At 48.6% G+C, this 27,689-nt stretch overlaps 1 protein-coding gene across 2 annotated transcripts in view; it reads right to left on the reverse strand.

Moving 5' to 3' along the window:
- Positions 1-9,630: 9,630 nt before the first annotated feature.
- IRAK2 (interleukin 1 receptor associated kinase 2) overlaps positions 9,631-27,689 on the reverse strand; it is a 277,952-nt gene continuing 259,893 nt past the window's right edge. The window contains exon 13 of one of the 2 annotated variants that reach the window (XM_069206326.1): positions 9,631-12,471. In XM_069206326.1, the coding sequence (XP_069062427.1) occupies positions 12,371-12,471 (101 nt within the window). In that variant the 3' untranslated portion in view covers positions 9,631-12,370. The remainder of the gene's footprint in view (positions 12,472-27,689) is intronic. The other variant, XM_069206327.1, reaches the window with a different exon arrangement.

A 27,689-nucleotide genomic window follows, 5' to 3' on the forward strand; every position in this document is an offset into this window, starting at 1 on the left:
CCGTCGACGAAGCCATCGTCGTCGATACCCTCGTCGATGACCGTTTCATCAGTGACGCCGGTGGTGGCTACCATCTCCACATCAATGGCAGCGGCTGCAGGATCTTCGTCGACGGTGCGCCCCATCTCATTGAGGATTCTCTCGCCGATGATGCCCTCGTCGACGATGATTCAGATGACGCCTCCATTGAAGACTCTCTCGTCGACGGTCCAACCATCGTCAGCGATAATGTTTCCAGCGTCAAGTGGTTTCTTCTCTTCAACACCAGGATTGCTTCCAACAAAAAGATAGACCACCTACATTACTTTTGGGTCAACTGCACAACATAGTCTGTTTAAAAAGCTCGTTTAACACCTTCTGTTACATCACTGAGCAAAGTTTCAAGACTCTTGCCATCTAGGTTTTTGGATGAGGACGATGATGATGGCTCAGATCAAGACACAATGTTTGGAGTAGCTAAAAGTCCTTCACAGCTACACGTGAAATGCCAGGAGTACTCGGACGACGATTCATATTCTGGCCAACAGTACTATGAACCAGTGCCACAACAGGGAACAGTATCTCTCCCCTCCAGTATAGTGTCCGAACTCCAGGCTATGCTGACTGACTATAGAGAATGCTTCTACCCTCAGCTGGGGAAAGATCCCACACCAGCAGCTTCTGTTCCAGCTACTCGGGCACCTCTGCCAGCTTTTCCTACAACGCCGCAAGTTCCTATTCAGGTTTCGCAGAGTCCTCAGATACAGGCCTCTTCTGATGAGGCGGCGGATGAAGAGGAGGTCCTCTCCGACCAAGACGAATAGGATGAGTATGTGCTCCCGGCACCCCCTTCACCGGAGCCATTAGCAGTCGAATCTCCTCCAGAGGCTATTGGCTCTTTTATAACCTCTTAGAGAAAGCGGCATTGAGGTATGAGCTGCAGTTGCCATCTACGCAGCAGGACTGTTTTCTGTATGATTTTAAAGAACCGCACAGAAAATCCGTTAGGGCCATCCTGATCACTGATCATGTATGGAGTCTGGCTGAAGATTATGAAAAACCCAGCGATGTTGCCAAAGCTGGACCAGAAGTATATGGCAACAGAAGACGCTCCGGCATGCCTAGTGGGTCACCCAAAGTCAAACTCTGTGGTTTCCCAAGCTGCCCAGAGACGCTCCAAGACCCCTTCAGCGCCTTTATGGGCCCCTCTTGATAAGGATGGAAGGCGACTGGACAATATCGGGAAGAGGTTCTCTTCTATGTCGGCAATTGTGGCCCGTGCAGCAAATTCCTTGGCACTACTGGGCAGATACGACAGGCAGCTGTGGTCTGACATCTCCCACGCTGTGGAAGATCTTTCAGATACCAACAAGTCGGATGCAAAAAAAGATTATTATGGAGGGTCAACAAACATCTGCATAAGTAATTGACTGCGTCCTGGACATTGCGGCCATGGGATTTAGGCTACTGGCCAGTTCAGCCGTCTTAAGACGCCGGGGATGGCTCAAAGCCACTAATTTCAGGCCAGACGTCCAAACCAAGATCTTGGATCTCACATACCATAGCCAAGACCTCTTCGGCAAGCATGTCGACGATGCTCTCCAGGAAATCAAGACTGATACTGATACTGCCAGGTCATTGGGATCCCTACAGTACAAGCGCAGTCCCTTTCGGGGAGCCATGGGTAGAGGCCGCTCCTCTTTTTGAGGTGGCTACCAGTCTTTTCGTTACGCAGCCTACTCCTCCCAGTATCAGTCATCCAGACCCCAGTATCATCAAAGGCAGCCTCCGGCGGCAGCATACAGCAGACCTCCTCCTAGAGGAAGAGCAGGGTGACAGTCCAAGGACGCCTCGCTTAGGCAATGACAACCTCCAGGGGCCGGCAACCCCTCCCTCCTTGACTCGTCACCTGCATCGTTGGAGACCGATCACAAGCGACAAATGGGTTCTCGATAAAACTCATGGCCATCTCCTAGAATTCACTTCCAGGCCAACAACATCTCCTCTTCCTGGAGATAGAGGGCATGTTATCAAAAGGGGCGATAGAGGTGGTACCCTCTTCGCAGTGAGGAAGAGGTTTTCATTCTTGATTCTTCCTCATCAGAAAGAAGTCCCGTTCATGGCTTCCCTAAATCTTCAGGATGCGTATTTCCATGTTCCCATTCACCCCAAGCACAGGAAATTTCTGAGATTTATGGTAGCTGGCCAGCACTTTCAATTCGGAGTGCTACCCTTCGGACTCAAATCCTCCCCTCGCATTTTCACAAAGTGCTTAGCCCCAGTGGCTGCATATCTGAGACGTCTCCAGCACCAGGTATTCCCATATCTGGACGATTGGTTACTAAAGGCTCCAAACATCTCTGCCCTATGTCACTCTCACAACCACATTGCGTCTCTTCCAAAAACAAGGTCTCCCTTGCAACAGAGACAAGTCACAGCTTCAACCTACCAGAAAGATAGTGTTTCTGGGTACTATATTCGAAACGATTCTTGCAAAAGCCTTTTCTGCAGAAGAACTTCAACTCAGGCTTTTGTCCCTGGCAGACTCAGTTCGAAGAAAAAATTATCTTTCAGTTCAGAGGTTCAAATCTTTACTGGGGATGATGTCCTGCTGTATCAGCCTAGTTCCAAACTATCGTCTTCGGATGCACCCTCTTCAGGAAGAGCTCGACAAACGGTGGAAGCAGGTGCAGGGGTCCTTTGGGGGGGACATCATTCTCATAACACCAAGGATAGTCCACTCCCTCCAGTGGTGGTCAACGCCTGCAAACATTTCAGTAGGTCTAGAGTTCCTGAATCAAATTCCTCCATTCACGATCACAACAGATACTTCAATGGAGGGGTGGGGAGCATGTCTCCAAGATTTGCAAGCCAGTGGCAGATGGCCCAATTCTCATGCGACTCTGCACACCAACCTCCTCGAACTCAGAGCTGTGTACCTTGCACTACAAGCTTTTCTGCCGAGAATCCGAGGTTCATCAATGCTGGTCCAGAAGGACAATATGACCACCATGCACTACATAAACAAGCAGGGCGGAACTCTGTCTCACTTACTTTCCACAGAAGCTCAGCTAATCTGGACCTGGTGCATTCAGAATTCAGTGCACATATGGGCGGAACATCTTCTGGGAGCCAGCAACACCACAGCAGACTCGCTAAGCACATCTTCGCATGAGTGGGAGCTGAACCAGGCAACTCTGGATGCAGTCTTTCGCAGGTGGGGGACACCGAACCTGGACCTCTTCACGACGTCTCAGAAAGCAAAATGCCGCTTTTATGCTAGCTGGCATCCCCCAACCAGGGTCGTGGGGAAATGCCCTTTCGATAGCATGGTCAGGGATTTATGCTTATGCCTTTCCTCCGATACCACTTCTTCCTCGGGTCATGAGCAAGATCAAATCGGAGCCCCACCAGATAATTCTAATTGCTCCAGCTTGGCCACGTTAACCATGGTACATGGAGCCTCTGTTGCTATCTTCGTGTCCTCCCATCAGGTTAGCGCCCATTCTGGACCTACTCTCCATCAGCCAGGGCCAAGTGAGGCATCTGGATCCCAAGCATCTCAGGTTATGTGCATGGCTCCTGAGTTCAATGAATTCGGCCATCTAAATATCCCATGGACTGTCAAACAGTTTTGGCTAAAGCACGTGCAGATAGCACCAATAAGACGTATACCTTAAAATGGAGGCGGTTTTGTTTGTGTTGCACAGCGAATAACATTAATCTGCCTACATCTGATCCAGAACACGTTTTACCGTACCTTCTCCACCTGGCAGTCTGCTCTCGCTCATGCTTCCATTAAAGTCCATACAGCTGCTATCTCCAGATATAGACGTCAATCCAAAGGACCGTCCCTCTGGTCTCATCGACTGATAAAGAAGTTTATGAAGGGCTTATTCCGATCTTTTCCTTCAGCCAAACAACCTCCTCCATCCTGGCAACTGAATACAGTCCTATCTCAGTTGATGAAGGAGCCATTCGAACCTATTCATAAATCGGACATTAAGTATCTTACCTGGAAGGTAGCGCTCCGATTAGCGTTAACATCTGCTCGCAGAGTAAGCGAGGTTCAAGCCTTTATAATTCAAGAGCCTTTCATGATATTTACAGACGACACAGTCATCCTACAGACAAACCCGAAATGTATCCCAAAGGTGCCAACTGATTTCCCCATTAACGTGCCAGTGGCCCTAAAGACTTTCTTTCCGCAGCCCCAGACTGGGGCAGAAAGATCACTGCATTCTTTGGACGTCAAATGATGCCTGAAATTTTATTTGCAGCGGACATCCTCAATAAGAAAATCCAGTCAGCTGTTTGTGGCATTTAGTGCGCTCAGGAGAGGGCTTCCTGTTTCTAAACAAACCATCTCTAGATGGATTTCTAGTGCCATAGCCTTTTGCCACCACAAAGCTGGCCGACCGCTGGACACTAAAGTTCGTGCACATTCTACCTGTCCAGTGACCACTTCTTGTGCACTCTTATCTGGGTTATCCCTTCCAGACATTTGTCGTGCACCCACGTGGAGGACACCGCACGCCTTCACGAAACACTACTGCCTGGATGCTGAGACGCTGCATGATGCCGCGGTGTGTCAAGCAGTTCTTAGACATTTGTTCAGATAAGGTGAGCTGTTTGTTTCCCTCCATCCGCTTCTGATTTAATCACATTTTCTGGTTGTTATTAACGTACCTTTCTTGCATATTCATATATTTGTGTTCAAGCATCATTTTATTGCTCTGAATGTAACTGTCTAATGACACTGTTTTATAATGATGAAGATAGATAGTATTTCTTGATACAGAAAATGTGTTCCTGCTTGCTACTCTATTCAAGCATGTGAATCTATGAAAGTTCCAATACTGGAGTAAGAAATAAGTTACTTACCTGTAACTGTAGTTCTCCAGTATTGGACACTTCCATAGATTCACATGCCACCTGCCCACCTCCCTGGAGGAGCTCACCTTCTGTCTTACCAGTGTGCTGGGTTATTTCAGCACTTGTGCTTGGAAAATGTGAGGGAAGGCTGCTCTTCAAAGGAGGTTCTAGAGGGGTGAGGCAATCTGATTGGTTCAAGTTTGAGTCTATTTTACAAAACGACTATGATGGGTTATTGTATTGAGGCCTGCTTCATGTTTTGTGCGCATAGATCTTCAGGCCTGGTTTTATATTCCACCGAGGACTCCCATCTCGACGATGGGGAAGTATTCAAGCGTGTGAATCTATGAAAGTGTCCAAAACTGGAGAACTACAGTTACAGGTAAGTAACTTATTTCTTCCCCTCCTTAGAGAACGCGGAATACCAGCAGTTTTGCACACTAAAGTTTCCAAGGCGGCACTTGCTCGGTGACTCTTCATCTGGAGGGGAACTCAGGCCTCCCTTACGCCAGTACCACTTCTGCCCAGAGTTTTGAAGAAGATCAAGAATGACCAGGCCCAAGTCATTCTTGTGGCTCCGGACTGGGCAAGAGGAGTCTGGTATCCCGAGCTTCTGAGCATGGCCATCGATCCTCAACTCAGACTGCCCCTTTGGAGGGGTGGGGGGGAGTGAGTGAGAGAATCTTATGTTACAACAGCAGGGGCGGTTCTCCACCTGAATCTGTCCAGTCTCCCCCTACTTGCGTGGAGATTGAGCAGCGGCAGTGGACAGCTTTCGACCTTCTGCCTGAAGCCTGCAATGTAATCTTGGCAATCAGGTGTCCCTCCACCAAACACTGTATGCCTCTTTTTGGAACAAGTTTGTGGCATGGTGTACCTACAATTCTGTTTATCCCCTTTCGGCCTGTCTGCGGTTCTGTTGTTCATCCTCTACCTCGCCCAGGCCCAGCAGGGCTCTGCCTTGGGCACCCTTAAAGGCTGCCTGTCTGCCCTCTCTGCCTTTCTGAGATTGCCTGATCAACCATCCTTGTTTAAATCTCCTAGCGTTGGGAGGTTTCTTAAGGAATTTACTAACATGTTCCCACCTACCCCGTTCATAATGCCGCAGCGGGATTTGAATCTGGTACTTACATATCTATGTGTGCTCCTTTTGTGCCACTACATAATTGTTCCTTGCAGCTTCTCACACTGAAAACCGCTTTCCTTATTGCCATCATCTCTGCTCGCAGAGTGCGTGAGCTTCAAACTCTTTCTTCAAAGCCACCATCCTTCTCATGAAGAGAAGAGAGTCCAATCGTACAAAAGACTTCTGTGTGGATGATCAACTCTTTGTAGGTTATGTGGGTGCAAAGAAAGGACGGGCAGTACAGGAGCAGACTCTCTCTCAATGGGTTGTTCTCTGCTTCAAGATGTGCTATTCTTTGGCAAAGAAGCAACCCCTTGAAGGTTTGTGTGCCCATTCCACCAGGGCAACTGCTGCAACCACAGCATTGGCACGCGGAGTTCCTGTCCTGGGCATCTGCCAAGCAGCAACGTGGGCACCTCTGCACATGTTTACAAAGCATTAGTGCCTGCACAGTTGGGTCAGCAGAGACAGTTACTTTGGCCGTTCGTTCCTGCAGGAATTTTTAGTTTGATTTTGGTTTGCAGCCCACCACCGAGGATGGTATTGCTTGGGTATCTATTCTAAGGTAAGGAATCTGCAACTAGAAGTCACTATCAGATGAGCAAGTTACTTACCTTTGGTAACTAATTATCTGGTAGAGACGTATTCTAGTTACTGACCCACGCATCTTCCCCGCTTGGCGAACTGACTTTTAGGGACTGGGACACTTTTCAGGGCTCTAGTTCTGACGCAGTAGTATCTGTTCTTCATGGCTCCACGCTACTGGCCTGGAAAGCTGTGAAAAATAAACCTTTGTCAGTGTGCCAATGTGGTGCCTGTATAGGTCCTGCAACATCATCTTGGCAAAAACGCCACCAACAACGCACGCAGAGTCGACCAACGCCACCTGACAGCATGCAAGGGTACTCCTTGAGAGAAAAATAGAAACTCTGGATCCAGTCTGACGCCTAAGGGAAATTGTGAGGTAAGGAATCTGCAACTAGATTATGTCTCTACCAGACAAATTGTTACCGAAGGTAAGTAACTTGCTCATCAGCCCCGGGGTTGGGCTCCCCCAAGTCCTTAAAAGGCACCAGTGATGCCCATCTCATAAAAAAAAAAAAAAAAAAAATCAGATCAGTCATGGGAGTTTGGTATCTCCTTGGGGCCTCTACTGGCTTGGGGGGGGGGGGGGGGGGGGGGCTGCACAGAAACCACTTGAAGACTGCTCGACGTTGGTTTGCTTTGTCACCCATTGGCTATATTGGTAATGTAGTACATAAGAACGTTGAGAACTCTACTGAAGGTAGTCGTGTAGCTGCAGACTATAAACTTGTTTGGCAGCACAGAACTCTTTCAGATTCCCATGCTGGGCATTTTTTGCTATCTAATAATTGGGCCAGGTAGTGTTTATTTAACTTTTTCCCCCGTGTGACAATCTGGGCAGAGCCTGTATTATTCATAGTCCACCTTAAGCCCAGAATTCCCCCTAACTAAGCCTCTTTTTTTAGGTTCATTTTTAGGTCGAGCATGCAAGCGCTCTGACGTATTGTAATCTACCTTTGGGCTTTAAACCACACCCACTGCACGCCCATCAGTATCACTCGCTCATGGGCTTGCCTTTCAAAAATCCTTTATCATTAGTAAATGCTTTTACGTTTGTCCCTCCTTGAGGTAGTTTTGTTACCGCCTGGACCACAATCCCTGTTATTTCGATAATTGCATGTTTGCTTCTAGTCAACCGTATCGGCAAACTTCTTTTTAGTGTCGAGCCTGCATTGCATGCGCTCGTGCATGCGTATCGCAGCAAGACACTTTAGGGTTTAGAAAAGGGCTCGGAGCCCTGTACACGTCACGTCAGTGTTTTTCATTGGTTCGTGGGCTTGCCTAGTAAAATCTGCTTGCTTTCATTAGTTGAAGGCATACATACGTCATGCCTTTTCCGGTGGCTAGCCCTCCTCGAGCGCAGCAACCAAGTACAGAAAACATGCGAGGCTCGCTGTTTTCTGTCTGGCTCGTGGACTACTTTTTCTCTAATTTACTAGCACGATTTCGCTTGGCAGAAGTCGAGCGCTTTACATAGTTAATTGTACTTTTTCGGGTTACGTACATAAATGCACTTTTGCCGATAGGTGAAAAGTCGGGTTAGGAGTTTACAACGCTATCAGCTCTAACATGAGCAAACGCGAGACCCGTTGCGCTTTGAGTTGCTTTGCTTATGTCAACTGTTTTACTTTTCAATTTATGTGGCAAGAAAAGTCGAGTTAGGAATTTACAACTCTAATAGCTCTAACTCGAGCAAACCCGAGACCCATTGCATTGGAAATACTTGTTAAGTTTTCCACTGGTTGGTTCGGAGGAGCACCAAGCAACCTCCCGAAATATTGGTGACAGAAGGTCAAGGAATAAACAAAAGTTCATTGAAAATGTGATCGGGTCTGATGCTGGGTTTTAGATTCAGATTTATCCAGGAGGTCTTCAATGTAGTTGGAGAATGTTAAGCATTACAGTTGGTGTCCCTGAAACTTTTAGCGGCATTTGTTGTAGTATGCACGCACTCTGAGTTTTTCCCTAATTGCCACCTAAACTTCGCTCTTAACAACGAACTCCCAGTATACATGTTCTGCCTCCCAAGAGATCATAACATAAGTCTGAATCTGTAATCTTTTTATAGAATGAGCCATGAAATGTGTAGTGTTGAATTCTGGGTGTACATTTTTTTTATATCCGCTCTTCCTTATTTAAAAAGAAAATTAGTTTACTAAAGACAATAGTTCCTACATTATCCTTTACCCCGACGTAATATGGGTTCCTCTTGCATATCAAAATCTGATTAATCCCTCCAATAATCTGTACAAAGCCTTAGTCAATTCCTATATCCTTGCGGACATGATTAAAGTGCACGGATTCCCTTCATTCATTGCCAAACAAACAGTAATAGAAAATAATATGGTCAGTGTGATTGGAGTGGCACTATTTATTTTTTATGCTCAAAGTATGAATGCTTAGCTGGCACATTACTTTTTCGACTTAAATATTGTAATGCATCATCATCATCATCATCATCACCGTAAACACACATTTCTTGTAAACATACAAATCAATGTTCCAGTAATATACAACAGACCAACGTCCTAGTGTTAATAAATACATCACAAACCATTTTCTGAATCCACATTAACCTAGAAAGTTGTTTGGAAGACTCCAGCAGACTCTGGGTGGATAGGAAGGATTCCTGAGAGTTGGTGAAAGCCTGTCATAGGGTAATGACATGAATTTCAGTCCATTCGGTCAGGAGTCACTTTGTGCTTAGAGAAAGAGATAATGATTTTGTGACTGCTTGTGATCATGAGGAATTAATTCCTTTGCACACTTCAAAAAGGAATATTGTTTTGCCAGTTTTATTCTTTAGCTGTTTGAACCAAGTTTAAATTTTGTCTGCAAATTTCTCAGCTCCCTCATGTAGGAGGCTGGCCCAGTGTGTGCTGGACACCTATGGTGTTACACCTTCTACTGAACCCTGACAACCCTTATTAGATAGTGTTTCAGTGTCTAGATAGCTGGGGCTCTCTAGTAGTAGCTGTGGTGAGCAGTCTAGACTTATCCAGGTGGAGTGTGAAGCACTTGCAATACCACAGTAACTTATCACACATGAAAGGAACCACACAGTGTTGCAAAATTAAAGGTACTTTATTACAGGCACTCCAAGCTCGATTACTATAGGTAAATTCCATTCTGGAGGCACGGATACACAAAATATACACAGATAAGTGTTGTGAAATAGTAAGAGCCATATTGGTGGGGAGGGGAGGTGGGGGACCAAGCCATGTTTTAAAATAGTGGAATGCGAGGATGCGTCCCCCACCAGAGGATATGGAGGAGTTAGCCAAGGGCTGGGAGAGAGTTGCACCCCAAGAGGTAAGTATCTAGAAGATCCCCAGGGCCGAGGAGAGGTAAATTACCTGGTCGTCCATAGGCTAAGAAGGGGACTCGTAAATGGAATATTGCAAAAGCAAGACTAAGCCAGTAAAACCCAACAGTGGATTCTGGATGAAGAGGAACTGCAAAAGGAGGAGAGATTCCAGTCCAGGCAGGATTGTCCAGGAGGGGCAGGCGGCAATGCCCACCCTCCTGTGGTTGACTGTGATTAAGTCCAGCTACGGGGCCCAGGAGCTGCAGAGGAGTCCCTGAAGTCACCAAGGAGCTGTCCCTCGTCGGTCTCTGGATTGCAGATGGGTCTGTCGCCAGGATGACCACCAACAAGCAAATGCAACTGGAGCTGATGGAGATTTGCAGAGCTGAAGAGGACCAACAAGGTTCTGGGGACTCAACCCTTGGAGGGGAGTCCGGGCTGACCCGGAGGCTGCAGGAGAGCCAGCAGAAACACTCTGAGCCCCCACAAGCAACCCACTGGCAGCAGGCACTGCACGTCGCAGTGAGGCCCAGTCAGCAAACCTGAAGAGAAGTCCCACATCCCTGCAGCAGCAGAGAGGAGACTGTCCTTGCAGACAGAGTGCTGGGGACAGGGCCTACTTGAAGCCTGAAGAGCCCCTGGAGCAGGAGTCAACAAGTCTTGGTTGCTGCAACAGTCATGGTGCACAGGGGTTCTGTCTTGGAGGAAGAGGCAAGGACTCACCATCTCCCAAGTTGGATAGAAGGCAGAGAAGACCCCAAAGAACCACCACCCGTGTTGGAGAATATTCGCAGGTCCAGAGGACAGCAGATCCCAGCAGCCAGACGTTGTTGCGGATGCAGGTGAGTGACTCCTTCACTCCGTGGGATATTCCTTTTTGCTTCCTTGGTGCAGCTGAAGTCTTGCTGACCCCAGAGTATGCACAGCCGTGAAAATGTTGCAGTTTGCTGACCGGAGCAACAAAATCAGTGTTGCAAGGAGAGGTCGTCTCGGGTGTTGCAGTCCTGTTCAGTTCCTGTGAAGTCCAGAAGAAGTTCCAGTGGTCTGGAGCAGAAGATGTCTTTGCAGAGAGGTCCTGGTGGAGTCTTGCACAACGAATTTGGGACCCACCCACAAGGGAGTCCCTACACAGCACAAAAAGAGGCTTGGTCTCTCTTTGAGGTGAATACATATCAGAGGGGTCACTGATGTCAACTACCTAAGCTGATCAGTCAAATGCTCAAAGGGGCCTCTGCACATCTTGTTTTCAAGATGGCAGAATCAAGTGGCCAACTGGAGGGGCTCTGGGCACCACCTCTGGGGTGGTGATGGACAGGAGAGTGGTCACTCCCTTTCCTTTGTGCAGTTTCATGCCAGAGCAGGGACCTGGGGGTCCCTGGACTACCCGGATTATGCAAGGAGGAAACCAAATGTGCCCTTCAAAGCAGTCTGGTACCCCTCTCCAGGCCAGTGACATCTATTTCCAAGGGAGAGGAGGTTTCATCCCTTCTCCCACAGGAAATCCTTTGTTCTGCCTTCCCCTGCTTAAGCTGGTCAAGCAGCAGGATGGTAGAATCCTGCCTGAGAGGCTGCAGCCGCGTGGGCTGTCCGCAGACCCTGGAAGACTGACAGAAGGACTGGGTGATCCTTCAGGGAACCCCCCCCCCCCCCCCCCCCCCCAGAGTGGATGGAATCATGCCACCAATAGTGGCATCAGTATTGAGGTATGATTCCGATATGTCTGATACCAAAACATCCCCAGGTTCAGAGTTACCAGTATGTAGCTGGACCACATGTACTGATCAGTGGCCAGTACATAGGTAAAATGGCTTCCCCGCACTTACAACGTCCAGGGAGTTGGAACTGGAGTTCGTAGGGGCACATCTGCTCATGCAAGGGTTTCTGCACCCTGCCCTTTGGGCTGAAAGGGCCTACCATAGGGGTGACCTGGTGTAGTGACCTTTTCACATACGCTGCAACTGGCAGGCCTGCAGAAGCAGTTTGAATGGGCTCTAATGGGTGGCGTAATTCATGCTGTAGCCCATGATGGAACCCTGGTGTACCAGTGCCCTGGGTACCTAGTCACTATATACTAGGGACATACAGGGGTACACCAGTATGCCGATTGTGGGGTGTAACAAGTACCAAAGCAACAACATTTGGGGGAGACGGCACAATCACTGGGGTCCTGGTTAGCAGTATCTCAGTGAAAACAGTCTAAGCACACTGACATCAGGCAAAAAGTGTGGGTAACCATGCCAGAAAGAGGGGACTTTCTTACACTACAAAACAGTAGAAACAGGACCACACTCTTCCCATCTCTCCACAGGATCCCTCCTGAGTTATTCTTCTCTTTTTCTCGAAATGTTTTTAAGTTTTGAGTGTAGACTCAAACTTTGGTTACCAGTCACATTCTGCATTTGTAAGGATCATGTCCACCCAGAGGACCTGTCAGCAGATCTACAGAAGACAGTTCACAAGGCCGAGACCGAAGCTTCATAAGTACTCTTTTCATGCCATTAGTCCATACTGAGCAGCTCAGAGCTGTTTATTTGCCCCTCCTGGTAAAGCGCAATCTTCTGCAGCATCTTTTCCTTTGCATTACTCTTTTTGGAATTTTCTGTAAAAGTAAAATGTAGTGGTTAGAATGGTTCATGTAGGGAGGTAGAAATTTTAAAAACAGAGCAACGTCTGGCATAAATCAATTAAAAAACAAACAGAATGCAATTCCTCTTTTTAAGATTATCAAGGTAGTGTTTGCTGAGGGTGATGCTTAACATGTGTCCTGCAGTCTACTCTTGGCTTTAGAGGGCATTTAGGGCACTAGACTCCTGGTCTTTGATACTGTCACATGACGAGATGGGAAATACATATTATTCGAGAGTAGGTTAAATGGTAAGTGTTAGGAATGCAAAAAGTGATATTCAAAATGTAAACTACATATCGGAATTTTCCACGCTTTATTTTTGTATCGTCTAGTATGTGGATATGTTCAAAGATACACTTTGATGTTCATCCTTAATCACTGCTTTATTCTGCCATTGTCTGAGTCTTACAGTTAATGGAGATCATATGCAAATCCAGCACAAAGTACCTCTTATAACAAGTTTGAATATGAGGACCAACTCAGCCTTCCATTCTTTCAAAACCTGTGAACTGGGTACCATTTTGTTGGATAATAACACCCGTTATTGACAGTGCGTAGAAACAGAATAAATGTAGTATTAAGCTATTTGCATCGCCAAGAGATGCAGCAAAAGGGGGTTGAATTTGTTTAATTCCTTTAGAACTGAGATTGCTCTTCTGTTTGATGATGGCAAATGCTCAAAAAAGCGTTCTTCCAACTGTGCATCACTAGTGTCTGGCCACCCCTTTCTATAGCAGTTTGATGCCCTTACTGCATCAGCTAATACCTTTCCATTGCAGTGGTGAGGCAGATGTATACTCAACAGGATCTGGTTGGGCAACCAGCCTTCAGTTTCAACAATTTAATCCTCTCCACGAAGGAGCCTCAATTGATATGATGGTGAGTTTTCAAACATTTGAACTAGTAAAATGGCTTCCCAACTCTAGGGCAGACTTCTTGGCCTTCTTATCTGACAGACTTCTAGCTGCAGATTCCTTAAGTTAGAATTTCCCCCTCGCATCAGTCTGGATCCAGAGACTTTTCCTCGAGCAGTACCCCTGTGTGCCGTTAAATGGTGTCTGTCGACTCCACATCCGCGGTTGGTGTTGTGGTCAACTGATAGGACGTCACAGGTCATATATAGGTACCACCCCAGTGCGCTGACGTCTTTTCTTTTCGTGCCAACCTATGCGCAGAGCCTAAGAATAGGTACCCCACAGTCACTTTTGACTGGCCTTTTAGATTTTTGGTCAAAGATTCTTGACTCTGTGGTGCGTAGATGTCGTCAAGGTAAACCAGGTTCAAGCCCTGCGACTCCTGTCACTGGATGATGTCTGTAACAGATCCGCACCTTGTGTGTCTCTGGTTTTTGGAGTGTAACTATGACCCAAAGTTGTGCTCTAAGTACTGGGCCATGAACCCAAAGACTTTGAGGGAACAGACCCAAAAGCTACTTGTGGTCCAGTTCTCATCTCCGCGTCACTCCCAGTCGAGAGGATGGTCCCGAGATCGCTCACGGAGCCCACACTCTTCATCGTCCTATTTGAGATCTTCCGAACGCTTTGAGTAAGCACATGAAGAAGTCAAAGAAGAGCAAACGTTCTTAGACTTCACCCCGTCGGTTGGATGACATGAGGGAAAAGGAGCGTCATCACTCTAGGCCTCTGTCTTTGGAGCCTCCTTCTGGGTCAGCTCCATGTCTCCCCGAGTTTTCGAGAGGCATGCCACCCCTGCCCAACTCAGAGTTCTATGAGGTCACCCACCTCATCTTTGGGGAGTCTGATCGTGCTGTGGCCCCTGGGGTTCCGCACCAGTGGCTTCTGATGGATACAACTACCTGTGGATTCCTCACCTAATGAATACTCCCATGGCGCCAGCATTCAACGGAAATCTTCTTCCTAGTCTCTGCACGTCGACGTCACTCTAGCCCACGCGACGCCGTCTGACGTCATACAGGCAATAAGAGGTCCTCGACGACGTGCCGACGTCAGTTCCCTTTTTTCCGTGCATTCGAAACGGTTATCTTCAAGGGAGCAACTGTTACTTTCGTGGTTACAGTGTATTTTTTGCTGCGTAGTCCTTCGCTGCAGTAATAATGTCGCAGAGAAAGTCGGGTTTTAAGCCTTGTCGTGAGTGTGGGGGCAAGATGTCAGTTACGGATCCTCACTCCGACTGCCTTTGGTGTTTAAGCTCCGACCACGACGTCTCGACTTGCGATTCATGCCAGCACATGAATCCAAAGGCCCTCAAGGAACGTGAGGCGAAGTTGTTTATGGCGAAGTCGAAGAAAGAAAAACATCATAAGAAGTCTTCTTCGCCAAGGCATCGGCGTCATCGAGACTCCCGGCGCCGTAGAGAATCATGGCGCCATTCAAGCAAGGAGACTCGTTCCAGGTCTTCGGATCGGCGCCGGAGGACTTGGGAGGTCAGTCCCACGGTCACGCCGCATCCATCGACGCCGTTGCCCTCTCCGGCGTCACCGACTTCACCTGGACAGGCGTCGGTGATTGAAGTGGTGCAGCCTCTGGTGTTGTCTCCGGCGTCGCAGACGTCAAGGCCGGCGTCGGGGTCGCCTTCGATACAGGCACCCCAGTATCCGGCTTTTCCCACCCCTGGAGCCGATAGTACCGCATTCCTAAATGCGATGTATACCATCTTCCAACAGATGGCTCCAGGGGGTGCTCCGGCTGGCCCTTTGGCCTTTTCATTGGGTGATCCTGCGCCTCTACGGCCGGCACCCTTTATGCCCGGTCTCCCTTTTGGGAACGTGGGCTCGGCGCCGGTGTCGGCGCCGGTGGCCGCTCCGGTGACTTTGGAGGGATTGGTCCCGGAGATTCCATTCCGCCGTCCGGATTTCATCCTGTGACTCCGGTGGGTCCATCCGCTCAGAGTGCTCTTTCATCGGCGCCGAAGCTACCTGTGGCGCCGGATGTGGCGTCGGTGGCTTCTGAAGATCTTCGGCGGAGGCTTTGTCGACTCCCCGTATCGAACAGAGGCTTCATTCAAGGAGACGTGCTCTCCGTTTATTAGAGGAGCAGGAGTACCAACGAGTCCTGGAAGAAGGAGAACTAGAGGACTCGGGTGATGGACTGCATGGTCTAGATACAGCCAGTGGGCTGGACACTTCCCCCTGAGTGGGATCTTTCGTCTCCAGTGGAATACACGGAGGAGGCTGCTTCCTTTCACGCAGTGGTACGGAAGGCAGCTAGTTTTCTGGACCTGCCTTTGCCGGTGGCAGAGACAAAACAGAACCTTCTGACAGAGGTGCTTCATCTGGCCTCAGCTGCGGCAGAGCCTCTATTGTCGTTTAATGACGCTTTGCTGGATCCGGTGCTAGAGGTGTGGAAGAGACCAGTATCTTCCCCAGCGGTTCATAGAGCCGTAGCCAGGAGGTATCGAGCTGCACCAACTGACCCTGGCTTTCTTTCTAGGCACCCTACACCGGAGAGCTTGGTGGTGCAGGCCTCCTGTTCATCCAAATCAGCGCCTGGTTCTTTCCCGACGGTGCCTGGGGACAGAGACTTGAAGAAACTGGATGCGCAGTCCAAGAAAATCTTTTCGTCCTGCAGTCTGGCGTTGAAGGCCACCAACGCAACTTGTATCCTGGGGAGATATATTCATGCTCTTATGGATGACATTTCCTCATCATTTACGGCGCTTCCCCAGGGTCTTTTGGATGTTGTTTCAGATGCCCAGGCTGCCGCGACCCAGATTATTCAGTCTGGGCTGGACACGACCGACTCGGTGGCCAGAGCAATGGGCACGACTGTGGTGGCAAGGAGACAGGCCTGGCTCCGTAATTCGGGGTTTTCTGCAGATGTGCAGTCAACCCTATTGGATCTCCCTTTTGATGGGGACAAGCTGTTTGGCGCCAAGGCAGATTTGGCCTTGGAACGTTTTAAGGAGAGCAGGGCCACAGCCAAATCGCTAGGACTCCAAGCTCCTTCCTCTGCCTCTTCCAGGATTTTCAGGAGGTTTCGGGGATTTGGGTGTGGCTCTTCCTCCTCTTCCTTTTGGGGGAGATTCCAGCAACCTACCTCTTCCCATCCCTATAGATCTTTCAGAGGGAGAGGGAGGGCCCGCACCAGAGGAGCCTCTCAGCAGCACTCTGCCTCTTCCTCGTCCTCTGGAGGGGTGCAGCAGGGAAAGCAGCCTTAGGCTTCCACCATTTCCCACTCACTCCTCTCCTGTAGGGGGAAGATTACAGCATTTTCTCCGCAAGTGGAAGACTATTACAACGGACACTTGGGTTCTCAGTATTGTGGGAAAAGGCTACACCCTTCCTTTTCGGGAGTTCCCGCCCCTCATCCCGCCCCGCCCATCTTATTGTTCAGAAGAACACCTCCTGTTGCTAGAACAGGAGGTGCAAGTCCTCCTTTCAAAGGGCGCGGTAGAGTTGGTCCCAGAGCGGGAAAGGGGTCGAGGTTGTTACTCAAGGTATTTCCTGATTCCCAAGAAGGATGGTCGGTTGAGACCAATCCTGGACCTGAGGATCTTGAATTGGTTCCTCAAACAGGAAAAGTTCAAGATGCTGACCCTAGCTCAGGTGCATTTGCCGTTGAACAAGGAAGATTGGATGGTGTCTGTCGACTTGCAGGATGCTTACTTTCATATCCCGATACTCAAGTCACACAGGAAGTATCTCCGGTTTATGGTGGGATCGCAGCACTATCAGTTTGCGGTCCTTCCGTTTGGTCTTACTTCAGCACCTCGAGTCTTCACGAAGGTGATGTCGGTGGTTGCGGCAGAGCTCAGAAGGAAAGGGATAGCAGTATTCCCTTACTCTGACGACTGGTTGATCAAAGCAAAGTCGCCGGAGCTTGTGTCGCATCATCTGCAGTCAACGACTCAGTTGTTGTTCGACCTGGGTTTTTTTGGTGAACGAGCCCAAATCTCACCTGGAGCCCTCTCAGCGCCTCCTGTTCATAGGGGCAGTACTGGATACAACATTGAGTCGAGCCTTTCCTCCGCCTCAGCGGATTCAAGATATTCAGGAATTGGTTCCAATGTTTCGAAATGGAGCGGTAGTTCCAGTCCTCAAGGTCCTTCGTCTGCTCGGTCTGTTTGCCTCCTGCATTCTGTTGGTCACGCATGCTCGCTGGCACATGAGGTCTCTTCAGTGGTGCCTCCGAAGGCAGTGGTCTCAACACAAAGGAGATCTAGAAGGTGCTGTCAAGATCTCCAGAGATGCTGCTGTGGACTTGAAGTGGTGGATTGCGAGCAACAATCTTTCACAAGGAAAGCCGTTCGCGCAGTCGCCACCAGTGGCCACGGTCATAACGGATGCTTCCACTCTAGGGTGGGGAGCTCATCTGGGGGATCTGGAGATCAAAGGCCTTTGGTCTCCAGAGGAGCAGATGTTTCATATCAATCTGTTAGAGTTACGGGCTGTACGTCTGGCTCTCAAGGCCTTCCTCCCTTCCCTTCGTGGTCCGTCGGTACAGGTCCTGACGGACAATACTACCACGATGTGGTACATAAACAAACAGGGAGGAGTAGGGTCGTACCTTCTCTGCAGAGAAGCTCTTCGACTATGGTCCTGGGCAAAGGACCATCAGATTTGCTTGGTAGCAAATCATCTGGCCGGGGTCTTGAATGTACGTGCGGACGGTCTCAGTCGCCAATTCTCGGCAGACCACGAGTGGCGTCTCCATCCAGATCAAGCCCGTTTGATCTTCCAAAGGTGGGGGTTTCCTCGGGTAGATCTGTTTGCCACTCTGGAGAATGTGCATTGTCCGTTATTCTGCAGCCTCCAGTATCCGATGCAGGGAGCGTTGGGGGACGCGTTTCAAATAACCTGGTGCGGCCAGTTGCTTTACGCGTTTCCTCCCATACCCTTGATTCCTCGAGTATTGAGGAAGATTCGCCAAGACCGGGCGCTAGTCATCTTAATAGCTCTGGATTGGCCAAGGAGTGTGTGGTACTCCGACCTTCTCCAACTCTCAATGTGCCCTCCGCTCCGTCTCCCTTTCAGGGCAGACCTCCTCTCGCAGTCGCTGGGGCAGGTTTTACACCCCAACCTCCAGAGTCTGCACCTACATGCCTGGAGATTGAACGGGGCAACCTGAGTTCCTTCTCTCTCCCGCCTGATGTAGTGGATGTTATATTAGCGGCCAGGCGACACTCCACTAAATCTATCTACGCTAATAGGTGGTCTAAATTTGTTGCGTGGTGTGGAGAGAGGCAGATTGATCCCTTACATGCTCATCTATCGGACGTTTTGTCTTTTGCTCTATCTCTAGCGCAGAAAGGTTGTGCAGTGGCTACCATTAAGGGTTATTTGTCGGCCTTGTCAGCCTTCATTTGTCTTCCAGACCAACCATCGTTATTTAAATCCCCTATTGTTATCAGATTCTTGAAAGGTCTTCTAAATAAATTTCCTCCAAAACCATTCGTTATGCCGCAATGGGATTTGTCCTTGGTCCTGACTTTCCTTATGGGGTCCCCTTTTGAGCCTATGCATTCTTGCCCCTTAAGATATTTGGTTATAAAAACAGTTTTCCTGGTAGCTATAACATCTGCAAGGAGAGTGAGTGAGTTGCAGGCCTTATCGGTAAAGCCCCCTTATACAACTTTTTATGGGGATAAGGTGGTGTTGAGGACCAAGGCTGCTTTCCTCCCGAAGGTTGTTTCACCCTTCCATTTGGCTCAGACAATTACTTTGTCCACGTTCTATCCTCCGCCTCATCCTTCTAAAGAGGAAGAAAGACTGCACCGTCTGGACCCAAAGAGGGCGTTGAGCTTCTTTATTGATAGAACAAAGGATTTCAGGCTGGAGGATCAGCTGTTCATCGGGTACGTGGGCAAGAGGAGAGGAAAGGCAGTCCACAAGAGAACACTCTCCAGGTGGGTGGTTCTTTGCATTAAAATCTGTTACTCTTTGGCAAAGAAGGACCCTCCTGAGGGCATTAGAGCTCATTCCACCAGAGCTAAGTCGGCCACTTCGGCCTTGGCCAGGGGTGTTCCTGTGGTTGACATCTGCAAGGCCGCAACTTGGTCGTCCCTTCACACTTTTGCGAAACATTACTGTTTGGACTCTGAGGTCAGAAGGGACGGCCATTTTGCACGGTCAGTGCTGCAGGATTTCTTGGTTTGACCATTTAGGCACCCGCCACCGGGCGTGGTACTGCTTTGGGACTCTATTCATTAGGTGAGGAATCCACAGGTAGTTGTATCCATCAGAAGAACGAGTTACTTACCTTCGGTAACAACTTTTCTGGTGGATACATTAGCTACCTGTGGATTCCTCACGGTCCCACCCGCCTCCCCGTTGCCTTTCTGGTCTTACCAAGTAATCCTTGAGTGCGCTCCTCTTGGTCTTCAAGGTTGCAATAGACGTTGTATATATGGATACTTGTGTATATTTATCTGTGTATATATATATATATATATATCTTTGTGTACATACATGATTTGCATATATTTGTTTGTTATATTAAATTTACAGCTATTCATTGCAATATTGTGTATTTTACAAGGTTATGGGATGTTGCCTTGCTCTTTCATTGCACTGGGTGGTTGTTCTCATGCACGTAAAAAATGTTGGTACTGACGTCGGCACGTCGTCGAGGACCTCTTATTGCCTGTATGACGTCAGACGGCGTCGCGTGGGCTAGAGTGACGTCCTCGTCGACGTGCAGAGACTAGGAAGAAGATTTCCGTCGAATGCTGGCGCCATGGGAGTATTCATTAGGGGAGGAATCCACAGGTAGCTAATGTATCCACCAGAAAAGTCGTTACCGAAGGTAAGTAACTCGTTCTTCGGCTCCAGAGGGCACCCAGGGATCTGCTTCCAGATCTGCACTGGTTCAGTCGTGCCAATGCAACCTTACTCGATGACCGTGCAGATGTCGACACCCACGGTCGGCATCGATCCCATACTTAGTGCTGACTCCAACACAGACCCGGACCAGCGTTGCTCTACGCCAATTCAGACATCAACAGGGACCTTGCTCCCTAGGTCATATCCTGACCTTTTTTCTTACAGGGACGGGTATAGTGATAGTCTGGAGGGCTCACTGAACTCTTAAGAACACTATCTTGATTACCCCATGGACTGGACTCAGGACCTGGGTGAAGCCAGTGGTCCAGACACTTCCCCTGATACTTGCATGCTTTCTCTCCATACCATGACTGCAGAGGAGGGAACGTTGTACTGAATGGTGGTGAGGAGAGCATCTGAGGTTGAGGCCTCGTGCTGCCTTCTGTGACCGTCGGGACCAACCTCCTGTGCTTCAGCCTGGGGCTTTCACTTCAGAACCCCTTCTGCTCTTCAGTGAGGCTCTCACTGATGTCCTGCTGGGGATTTGGTCTAAACCCAGCACCGGGGCTTCTGTTAATGGGACAAACACCTGCCACCATAGGCCTCCGCCTAACAACCAATTATTCCTGACCCAACAGCCCACCCCTGAGAGCTTGGTTGTCGAGGCCTCTAGATCCCAAGGTGCATTCCCTTCCGCACCCCTGGGTAGGGAATCCAAAAGACTGGACCTGCTCGGGAAGAAAATGTTCTCTTCCTCCAGTCTGACATTGCGGTTTGAGAACACTGCATGACTCCCATACTTTATGGAACACGGTTGCGCAGGTGAGGCCACAGTTCCCGGAGGAGGCCCGGACCATTCTCTTTCAGGCAGTTGCTGATGGTACAGACACAGCAAAGTTCACAATACGATGTGGACTAGATGCAACCTACTCACTAGGTTAATCGGTTACATCATCGGTGGCCTTGCGACACCACGCTTGGTTGAGGACGTCTGACTTTTCAGAGGATGTCCAAGCTGCACTTATGGATGGCAACCGTCTCTTTGGAGACAAAGCAGGCTTGGCGCTCAAGTGCTTTAAGGATTCCAGGGCTACAGGCAAGTCCTTGGGCCTCGCAGCTGCCCATCTCCCCCTCAGTCTGCTTTTCACTCCTTTCCTGGCTACCTCAGGGGCACCCAACTACGTCCCTTTCCCTCCAGCCACCGTGCTGCGAATGCATGCCAGCCTCTGCATGGCTGGGGATCCAATGTCCTTGTGGATCATGGAGCCAGTGGTCTGCTCAGTCCACCACCCTTTCAGATGCAGCCTCCAAACCATCCTAGCCTGACTCTTCCCCATCAGGGGCCAGTAGGAGGCAGGATTTACTATCACCTGTCCCGCTGGGAGTCCATCACGTCAGACAAGTGGGTTTTGCAAATTGTCCAAAGAGGTTACTCCCTCCCCTTTGAGATTAGTCCTCCATCCTACGATTGGATGACAGAGGATCACCTAGCACTTCTCCGGGAGGAGGTTACGACACTGTTGTCCAAGGAAGCCATAGAGAGGGTCCCCGTGCCAAAAGTAGGTCATGGTTGTTATTCCCTCTGCGTTCTGGGGCCCAAAAAGGACAAGGGATGCCGCTCTATCCTGGACCTCCGGTCCCTCAATCTCTTCCTCAAAAAGGAGGAGTTCAAGATGCTCACTCCGGCTCAGGTCCTATGTGGCCTGGACCCAGGAGACTGAATGGGAGCGTTGGACTTGCAGGACGCATACTTCCATACCCACAGACCTAACTTGCGGTTCAGGGTAGGTCATGAGCATTTTCAGTTTACCGTGCTCCCCTTTGGCCTTACCAGTGCTCCACAGGTGTTCACCAAGTGAATGGTGGTGGTTGCAGCTCATCTGCGCTGGTCAGGGGGTTGCGGTTTTCCCCTACCTCGATGACTGATTGTTGAAGGTGGGCTTGCCCCAGGCTGTCTCCTGCATCACTGGGATTCACTATAAATGTGCAGAAGTCACACCCAACTCCCTCTCAGACGATCCCTTTCATCGTAGCTCTTCAGGACACAGTGCAGTTTCAGGCCTATCCTACCGAGTGGTGAGGCCAGGATATTCAGGCTAAGATACCAATGTTTCAGCCCCTCTCCTGGATTTTGGTGATAACTCTGAGACTGTTAGGCCTCATGGCCTCCTGCATCCTGCTGGTGACACATGCCAGATGGCATATGCAGGCTCTGCAGTGGGGCCTAAAGTTCTAATGGGCGCAGCATCAGGGGAACCTCTCCCACATTGTTCAGATCTCAGGGGAACTGCGCAAGATCTGCAGTGGTAGCTTCTGAACTGCAATTGGGTCAAAGGCATATCCCTGTCCCTTCCCCAACCAGATCTGACAGTAGTGACAGATGCGTCACTCCAGCGATGGGGCAGTCACATGGGAGAGGTGGAGATCGGAGTTGTCTGCTCTGTGGCCGAGTCCTGGCTCCATATCAGTCTCTTGCAGCTCAGGCCGATCAGGATTGCGTTGAAAGCATTCTTTCCCCCTCTCAAAGGGAAAGTGATGCAGGTGTTCATGGACAATGCCGCCACAATGTGGGACTGTAACAAGCGGGGGTGGGAGGGGCTTGAGAGTCAAGGACCCTCAGTCAGGAGGCTCTGGGCCTCTGGCCTGTGGACATGGCTGAAACATCAGGGCATATTCCTGGTGGTTCAACATGTGGGGAGATCTCTGAACGCCAAGGCGGACGCACTCAGCTGTCTCCATCCGGTGATGGCAGACGGTCCCTTCCAGCAGTGGGGAGAGCCTTTGTTAGATCGGTTTGCCTCTGCAGAGAATGCACAATGTCAGTTCTATGCATTGGATTTTCCAGAGTGGCACTTGCTCGATGACGCTTATCTTCTTGAGTGGAACTCCGGCCTCCTTTATGCTGTTCCACCAATACCACTTATGCCCATAGTTCTCAAGAAGATCAAGAACGAATGGGCCAAAGTAATCCTTGTGGCTCTGGAATGGGCACAAAGAGCCTGATATCCCGAGCTCTTGAGTATGGCCATAGATCTTCCACTTAGACTGCCCCTTGGGGAGGATCCTCTGTTGCAGCAGCAGCAGAGGACAGTTCCTCACCCGAAACTGTCCAGTCTCCAACTTCTTGCATGGAGATTGATCTTCCACCCAAAGTCTGTAACATTATCTTGGCAGCCATGTGTCCCTCTTTCAAAACGTTATACGCCTGATGGAACAAATTTGTAGCATGGTGTACAGAAAAGTCTGTTGAACCCCACCCTCTTTCAGAGGTACTTTTGTTTGTTTTTTCTCTAGCCCAGCAGGGCTCTGCTTTGGGCTCCCTCAAGGGTTATTTATCTGTTATCTTGGCTTTCCTGAGATTACCTGACCAGCCCTCTTTGTTTAAATCTCCTATTGTTGGTAGATTTTTGAAAGGTCTTACCCACATGTTTCCTCCTTCTCTGTTCATAATGCCCCTATGGGATTTGAATTTGGTTCCTACTTTCTTGATTTGCGCTCCTTTGGTGCCACTTCATAAGTGTCCACTTCGGCTTCTTACTCCAAAGACTGCTTTCCTGGTCGCCATCACTTCTGCCTGCAGAGTGAGTGAGCTGCAGGATCTTTCCTCAAAGCCATCTTTTTTTCCATCCATACTGATAAGGTGGTGCTTCGTACCAGGGCTTCCTTTTTACCTAACATGGTCACGCCCTTTCATGTAGGCCAATCCATCACCTTGCCTACTTTTTACTCACCCCTGCATCCTTCTAAGGAAGAGGAGAAACTCCACTGCTTGGACCCAGAAAGAGCATTGGAGTTCTATCTTAGTCTAATAAAAGAGTTCTGGGTGGATGATCAACTCTTTGTGGTATATGTGGGTGCAAAGATATGCAGGCAGTGCAGAAAAACATCTCTTGGTGGGTTGTTTTCTGCATTAAAATGTGCTACTCATTGGATAAGTAGCTACCCCCTGAGAGTTTGCATGCTCTCTCCACTAGAGCAACGGCTGCAACCACTGCATGCGGAGTTTCAGTCCTGGACACCTGCAAGGCAGTAATGTGGATTTCATTGCACACATTCACTAAGCACTACTGCCTGGACAGTCGGGTCCAAAGGGACGGGTGCTTTGCCTGTTCAGCCCTGCAGGACTTCCTAGTATGATCTTGGTTCGCAGATGCACCTCCGGGGTTGGTATTGCTTGGGTATCTATTCTAAGGTAAGGAATCTGCCATTAGAAGCCTCTATCAGTTGAACAGCTTATTTTCCTTCAGTAACAATTTATCTGGTAGAGACATATTCTAGTTGCAGATTCCTTACCGATCCAGCCATCCTCCCCGCTCTGCGAACTGATTTCTAGGGAAAGGGACTTCCTGTTTAGGTCCTTAATTCTGGTGCACCAGGATCATGGTTCTTCATGGCTCCACGCTTTTGGTGTGGAAAGTTGTGAAAAGAAACTTCTGTCAGGGTGGCGTCTGTATACGACCCGCGATGTCATATCTGGTGACCACAACGCCAGTGACATACAATGGAGTTGACCACCACCACCTAACGGTGCGGTCTGATGCCTGGGGGAAATTCTAAGGTAGGGAATCTGCAACTAGAATGTCCCTACCAGATAATTAGTTACTGATGGTAAATAACTTGTTCATTTACCTTCATGTTCCACTTACTCACGCCACAAATACAGAACATCCTTTATCATTCTCTTTTATCTAATGTGTCACAAATTCCCACTGTTACTTAGAGTGCTTTTCATCAGCTGTGGCGAATAAATAGGTTTGCTTCCTTACTCCAGTTTACAGTTTTTTTCTTTTTATGCTTTGATTATAGCAAAACCCAGTACTTGGATTCATCTTTGACAAGTCGGTGAAGTTCTACTTCCTATTCTCTCATGTCCCACCTCCACTTAATTGCACTTTTTGCATCAGATCAATAACTCCTGATGGTTTCCAGTGTTAGGGTGTAGTAGCTCCTTGAATCCAAGTCTTGTCATCTGTATGGATCCTTCTAATGTGTGTGGTGAAGAGCGATGTATTTAAAGGTAATGTAAAAATCTAAAAACTAGACTTATCTCAAATGGATATATTTAACAGACATTTCTGGTGCTGCAATCCTTATCCCAGTTTCCCGTAGTATGGTTGTTCAGTCTAGCAGCCCTACCTTGTTTATTACAAAGCTAAAACCCCATGTGTGTAAGAACAAACCAATACCACGCTGTGGTATAAGCACCCCAATATAATTCATGTTTATTTATATTCTGTCAGGACTCAAGGCTCGGATTAATCTTATCATCTTTAATTTATTCAGCCCAGCAGACTTAACAACGTAAGTGTGAAGGACTAGAAAACCTACAAGTCCATTCCAAAACAAGTCAACTAATAATATGCCCTGCTCATCACATAAGAACATCCCCAAGAATATCCACTTCCCCTTTCTTCGTTGCTCAGCAACCAGATAAGAACTTGCTCGGATGTTAATGGTCTTGGCAATTTAATGTTTCGTATGTCTTATTATGCTGATTGTTTATTTGCTCAGTGCTCCTCCTTGGGTCCCTTGGATGCTCGGCACTCTTGAACACCGTTGTGCACTGACCCTTCCGCACCTCTGTGCTTGTCCATGAGCTCCCTCTGATGCCACCATCCCATCAAGCAGGGTTGCTCAGACAACTTGTTGTCCATTACTGCTTCATGCAGTTTATGCTCAGAGCCTCTGAGGGCGCTGCCGTGATTGTCTGGTGACCCAGCTGGTCTCCCATGCGGCCTACTAATTGTAGACAGGGACTTTCCTCACCCACTGCCCTCAAGTTGGCTGCGCCTCTAGGGGCGCTGTGCAGAGGAAGGACTGTTGCACACCTAATCTCGTCTGATCATCTTGTGAGCATGGATGAGCTGAGCAGTCACAAGGGCCTCCCTTTTTGCTCTGGCGGGTTACTGGGCCATCTTTCATGATTATTCCTAAAAACTACTGTCCTTTGCAATGACTGTACTTTGCATAAGTCACTTGGGGCCAGTTGTATCAGAGGGTTTTACCCATCTGTGTCTGTGGGAAAATGTGTTCATACGTATGGCCCTTGGTCCATTATTTTCTCTGGTACACAATCCCAGAGGCAGTTACTGTGTTGGTCTAGGCCTTGGGCCTAGGTTCATTACCTCCAGTGTATCAAAGGGAAAGTTCACACAGGTAACTGTTCTTGAACACTGTTGAAGGGGGGTTAGTATTGTGCATTATATTTCTGCAGTCCTGTGATTTTATGTGAGGTTCAAGACTGGTGTGTGTGTGTGTGTGTGTGTGTGTGTGTGTGTGTGTGTGTGTGTATGTGTGTGTGTGTATATATATATATATATATATATATATATATATATATATATATATATATATATATATATATATATATATATATATATATATATATATATATATATATATATGTGTGTGTGTGTGTGTGTTCCATGGCATGTGTAGCTGCAGATACACATGCTATGCATAGCTGTTCCGACATCTAGTGTTGGGCTCGAAGTGTTAGAAGTTGTTTTTCTTTGAAGAAGTCTTTTCGGAGTCACGGGATCAAGTGACTCCTCCTCTCGGTTACAGTGCGCATGGGCATCAACTCTATTGTTAGATTGTTTTCTTTCCACTGTCTGGTTCGGATGCGTTTCCTCTCGCTCCGAGATTTTGAATCGGAAAACCTTAGAAAACCTATTTAATTGTCGTATTGTTTTGATCGAGTTTCCATCTAGCATCGAACCGGTAGTACCATCAGAATCTAAATTTCGCCCTTCTGGGCGCGTGCACCCGACTCTTGGCCTATTGCGTGGAAGCTTGATGGATCTGACTCCATTTCGATTCTGCCCTCGGTGCCACACAAACTTCCCATATACAGACCAACATCTGGTTTGTAATTGGTGCCCTTCTCCTGACCATCGAGAAGAAGATTGCGAGGCCTGTCGATCATTTCGATCTAAGAAGACCTTAAGAGATCGTAGAGCCTGAAGATTGAAATGGCGTCAAAAAGCACAGAAAATCTCGATGTCACAGAAGAGCATGCGCAGACAGAAGTCTCCATTCAAGATACTGATTCCAAGCAGGAATCCAAAGAAGTAGACCCATCACGACCGGCCAGCATGCGAGTACGTCTGCCCCTACTCCCATACATAAAAAAACTACCAAAGGCCTTGGGTACACCACTGCCGGAAGGCCATGGGTCGGCCCGAAGAAAGACTGTAGGCGACTGACCTTTGGGTTCGGTGCCAAAAAAGGCCACTCCTCCATCTACTTCGGAGTCGAACAAGTCAGTCAGAAGCTACACCTCAGACTCCAGTAAGCGTCCTCGCTCCTCTGAGTCGAAGATTCGACACACTGCTTCGGAGCTGAAACAGCCGAAAAAGATAGACTTCGAAACTGAAAAAAGCCTCATACACAGAGGAGCAAGGACTTTCAAGTAAAGTTAAATCTCAAAGCCGATGCAAGAATCTTA

The sequence above is a fragment of the Pleurodeles waltl genome, chromosome 9, assembly GCF_031143425.1.
Source record: "Pleurodeles waltl isolate 20211129_DDA chromosome 9, aPleWal1.hap1.20221129, whole genome shotgun sequence".
In the NCBI taxonomy this organism is placed as follows: domain Eukaryota; kingdom Metazoa; phylum Chordata; class Amphibia; order Caudata; family Salamandridae; genus Pleurodeles; species Pleurodeles waltl.